The following is a 5006-nucleotide window of genomic DNA, read 5'->3' as shown; positions in this document are numbered from 1 at the left end:
ATGAACCCATGCTGGCTGGGCCTGATCCCCTGGTTGTCCTGCACATGCCTGGTGAGCGCCAAACTGTGCCTGCGGGGCTACTCTGCAAGCCAACACGGCAAGTGCTTTTTGGCAGGGTTCAGAAGATGGGGGGAGCTGGCCTGGAGCTTTCCAGGGAGCCTCTGCCCAGTGCGTGCACAGATGCTAGCCTGTTTTCCAGTGCAGCCAGGAGAGCTGCCCCTGGCAGGGCAGGAGCTGAGGGCAGCTCGACGGAGGCAAGGTGGGGTGGTCTCACTGGGCTCCTGGATGCCGAGCACCAGGAGGGATTTGTGTTCTACTTACTCTGTTGTGACAAGCTGTTTCGAAATAAAGTTCACTTGCTGCCTGTAGCTTGTGTGTACTGTATGCCGCGATCCCAGCACTGACCTGTACTTCCCAAGAAACAGCCGCAGCCGACCAAGGGCACGATGCAAACACCACGCGCCCAGCGGGGACTGCTGCAGCAGGAGCGCAGAGCCCTCAGCGCCATCTCTTCGCCCCGGGATCCCAGCTCAGTGCCAGGCTCTGCTGGCCACCCAGGGCACGGGGCTGCTTTTCCCACGCCCTGGCAGGACTCCAGGCCTGGCAGGAGGCTGCGTCTCAGGCAGCTGCCCAGGGTAAGATATCCAGGCAGGTACGTCGAGGACAGGGCAGGCACCCCTGCAGGCACAGGGGGATGGGTTCATTAGGGCGTGCAAGCTGGTGGCTAACCCTGGCCGCTCTCTAACACGCTCACATGACAAGGAACGGGGGAAGGAACAGTAGCAAAGGGCAGCAATGCCCATACGAAGGCCCAGCCCGGGGCATGCAAACCAGACAACGATATGAAAATGACAAGATCAGGTAGGAGGGGAGAGGTGATGGGGGATCGCTTGACTGAACTGATGATGCAGGTGGAAATTACCTTGGCAACCACTATCATAAATATCAAACTATGGTACAAAGTCAACAAAACACCTTGTCAATGGGAAGGGGTGAACAAACAGGGGCTTGTGACATTGCTGATAGAAGGAAGCTGCTCAAGGGGAAACCTGGGAAAGGAGATGTAAGGGGAAGCAGAGCGCGAAGCTGGCACCGTTTGGGTCCCTGTTGAAAAGCCCTCCACCTGATCACCAGGGTGAAGCAGGGCAGTAACTGCGCCGCTGCTCTGACCAACTTTGACAGCCAGAGGGAAATTGGGTGCTTTCCCTAATGCCCGAGTGAGAACAGATATCCTGGCAGAACAGTTGTCTCATGCCAGCCCCACACCAGGCCCTGGAGGGGAGGAGGCAGCAGCTATAAACGGATGTATCGTTCAGAATGGGAAACAGGAAAGGGCAGCCCCAAGAGGAAAAGGTTGGTTGGGCTTTGAGCAGCTCCCAAGTCATCTTCTCCTGGTAAAAACTACCACCTGGCCTACAGAGACCAAGACTTCTGCTTCCGTTGCATCCCAGCTGTGGCCGCTACGCTGGCACTCTTGGCATTCCTCAGCTAATCTGGGGTATGGGGTTTTAGCAGAGAACAGGGAGGCACACAGCCCTCCAAAGGACTTCCCATGCACCACTCAGTCTGGCCCATGGTACCTGGGCTGGGCAGAAGCAAAGCAGGCTGCTCATCCAGGGCCATTCCTGCATGGCAAGAAAACACGAGCGAGCAGCCAAGCACAAGCCACGCATCCCCAAGCACCTCAGCAAAGCCCTGGTCAGGGCTGGCTGCCAGGATGCCATTTCCCAAGTACACAGACTGAATTCAGCCATGGCACACCACTGCTGTGATGTGCCATGGCTGTGTCTGACCTGGACCCCGGTGCTCTGCTGTTCAACACATAGGAAGCAGTTGCAAGGAGATAGTGGAAGCAAGGCAAAGGAAAGGATGGCCACAAAGATGATCCGAGGGCTGGAGCACCTCTTGTAGAAGATGGGCTGGGAGAGTTGGGATTGTTCAGCCTGAAGAAGAGAAGGCTGCGGGGGAGACCTGATTGTGGCCATTCAGTACCTGAAGGGGGCCTGCAAGAAAGATGGGGATGGACTGTTTGTCAGGGAATGTAGTGACAGGACGAGAGGTAACGGTTTTAAACTGAAAAAGGGTAGATTAGATATTAGGAAGAAATTCTTTACCATGAGGGTGGTGAGACACTGGAACAGGTTGTCCAGAGAAGTTGTGGATGCTCCCTCCTTGGAAGCACTCAAGGCCAGGCTGGATGACGCTTTGAGCAACCTGGTCTAGTAGAAGGCATCCCTGCCCATGGCAGGGGATTGGAAGTGGATGATCTTTAGGCTCCCTTCCAACCCAAACCATTCTATGATTCTATGAAGGCAGATTGAAGAAATCCTCATCTAGGCAGAATCCAGAAAGATCACCTCCTGGTCCTGAAGTCAGGGTTCATTGCAGACTTTTGCTTTGGCAACAGGAAGGCTGTGACCAGCCAAAGGCCATTCTGCATTCACCTTATTTCTCATGCTTTCTCAAAGCACCCATTACACCCCGATCTGCTGCCAGAAAGGAGATGAGGTAAAGCACAGAGCAGCAGCCTGAGCAAGATGACAGGTCTGTCTGGTCCACAACACCAAGCCAGAAAAGAACGGACCGTCCCTCCTGATGAGCAGAGGCCAAGAGCCTTCCCTGCTGCATGCGTCCCTTGGTCACATGGTAGGGCGCATAAATAAAGCCATGCACAGAAGCGTCCCTCCTGCTTGCGCACTGATGTCTCCGTCCCGAGTCGGCTGTTACGAGAGGTGATGTAGCAATTCAGCACTGCCGAAATACCCTTTCCTCCCAGCCAAGATGAGCGCAGGGACCACTGGTCTGGCACAGACGCCAGAGCATTTGCCTCCCTCACCGTCACCCTCTTTACTGAAAGCTGGGTCAGCCACGTGCAGGTCTGCCACACTCAGCTCCACCGAGATACCGTGACTGCAGCGATGGAGATGCAAAATACCCATGGCTGTGTGGGAGGGAGAGCCCTGGGACTCTGCTCCTGGGAGGCTGCTCTTCATCATTTAAAACCTGGAGCCTCACACTGGAGTCACGAGCAAGGATTACGGGCTGGTGGCCTGGGCCACTAAGCCATGTCCAGAGCTCTTCTCTGGAGCAGGCAGGCAGAACTGCTCTTGGGATGCGTGCACAGACCTGCCCTGGGCAGGAACACAAGCACAGGAGGACCCAGCAGCCAACCCTGGACAGCAGACGCCTGCTGCTCGTGCCTTCTGTCCCAGGCAGGAACCGCCGCAGCCTCCCTCGGCCTCCCAAAGCCCCTTGGGCTTCTTCCCTTCTCCTGCAGCAAAACCCCAGTGGGGAAGAGGACCCAGAACACGAGAACAGCAACAAATCGGTCCTGCCTGCAGCTGTGCTGTATTGATACAGGACTGAGGCTTCTCCCCTGAAACCTGGGCATCTGACAAATGTCCAGTCAGAGCTCACCGCCTTGTCACCATCTCACCAGTCTGGGGACCCTAACCCAATTCTCCACACGTCCCCAACAGTTTGTGGCTTCCTGGGTCTGAGCTGCAGCCACAGAAGTCACGCACAGTCCTCTGCGCAGGTACATCACAGCGCTGCTCATCAGCCCGCTGTTTTGCTGCTGTCTGCATCACCAGGCTGGTAAATACGCAGAAGTCATCAGCAGCCCTGTCCAGATTCAGCGACAGTCGATTCCAGGGTGGAATGAAGGGACATAAAAACCTCTCATTAGTTAATGTCTCATTAATCTCTGAAAACCATTACCAGCACCAAAAGGACAACCTGTTTTTCCCCTGCATAGGTTCCTGCCCAAGGCTGGCCACACAGCAATCGCAGCCATACCCCTGGCTTCAGACCACAGAGCAGGGATCGCAGTTCTTGCCATTAAAGTCAACGGGATCCAGACTGGGCCATCCCAGGCCTTTCAAGGGCAACTGGCAGCAGGGGAAAAAAACCAGCAGAGGGATCAGGCCAGGGAAGGAGAGATCCTGAGACCAACAAACAGCCCCTGAGCTGCAGCAGAGCTGGAGCCTGGCCCTGCCCAGCCTTACACTTGAGGCCATCACAACATTCTGTGCCCCCATCAGCACAGAGGTGCCTGCGAGCCTAACTCTCATATCCCTGCATCAGGCTCATCAGGACACCCTAGCCACAACTGAACATGGCACCCACTTTTCTCCAGTTTCCTCCTAACTCAGTAGCTCTGGCACGGACACAAACACGCCACCATGCGAATGCCGCTCAGCCAGCCGCCTCTGCACCAGCATTTCCCCATCCTGTAAGCCTGACAGCCCAGATATGCCACAGGCAAACGTTTCATTCTGAGACAGAGATTTTAATATTAAAATAACTTTGTATAAAAATTGTTTTGGAGACTGATGGCAAGCAGTCTTCCGTGCACCGCAACGGGCACCCCAGCCTGGCAGGCTGGCCAGAGTGAGCAGCAGGCACAGGGCGACACAGCCAGCCCTCCTGCGGATCAGGGGGCAGCGGAGCCAGCTCCAGAGCTGGAGACGTACACTGGCACCTGCGCCAGCCACGGCTCTTGCTGCGGAAAGGGCCTCCAGGGAAACACAGCCCCTCAGTGCCGGTGAGCAAAAGGGGCTCTGCCTGAACCAGAGCAGCCCCCAGCCCCAAGCCCCGTGGAGGGCAGCGGACGGCACTGCTCACGAACAGGCAGGAACAGAGCAGCAGCACGCTAAATCTCTCCCAAGTCCTCATAGACAGGTGACAAGGTGCCCTCATCCACAGACTGCTCCTTCTTCTGCGTGTGCTGGGGCTTCACCACCTGGCTGTACAGCACCTCCACGTTGTTGTTGTTGCTGCTGTTCAGGCTGGGTTTGACACCTGCCTTCTCGGGCATGGCGCCCCCCTGCCGCCTGCCAGGGTCCCCGCTCCTCTCGGTGCCTTTAAGGATAAAGGCTGCCTGGGGCTTGGGGGCAGGCACCGGCTTGGGGCCCTTGGCCTTGCCCTGGAAGGTACAGAGTAGGTAGTCGTCAGTGCTGGGGTTGTAGGGATACTCGTAGCCGCCCCTACCGTCATGGCCCCGG

General features: G+C 56.6%; 1 protein-coding gene across 1 annotated transcript in view; it reads right to left on the bottom strand.

Annotated features, from left to right (window-relative positions):
- Positions 1–4322: 4322 nt before the first annotated feature.
- The window catches only part of DOK1 (docking protein 1), a 3649-nt gene continuing 2965 nt past the window's right edge, over positions 4323–5006 (bottom strand). The window contains 1 exon segment of the mRNA XM_035898466.1: positions 4323–5006. This exon segment is cut by the window's right edge and continues 66 nt beyond it. Coding sequence (XP_035754359.1) covers positions 4655–5006 — 352 coding nt within the window. The 3' untranslated portion in view covers positions 4323–4654.

The sequence above is a fragment of the Egretta garzetta genome, unplaced genomic scaffold (genome assembly GCF_000687185.1).
Source record: "Egretta garzetta isolate BGI_Z169 unplaced genomic scaffold, ASM68718v1 scaffold957, whole genome shotgun sequence".
NCBI lineage: Eukaryota > Metazoa > Chordata > Aves > Pelecaniformes > Ardeidae > Egretta > Egretta garzetta.
Note: the sequence above shows the minus strand (reverse complement) of the source record. Positions and strands in the feature narration are given on the sequence as shown.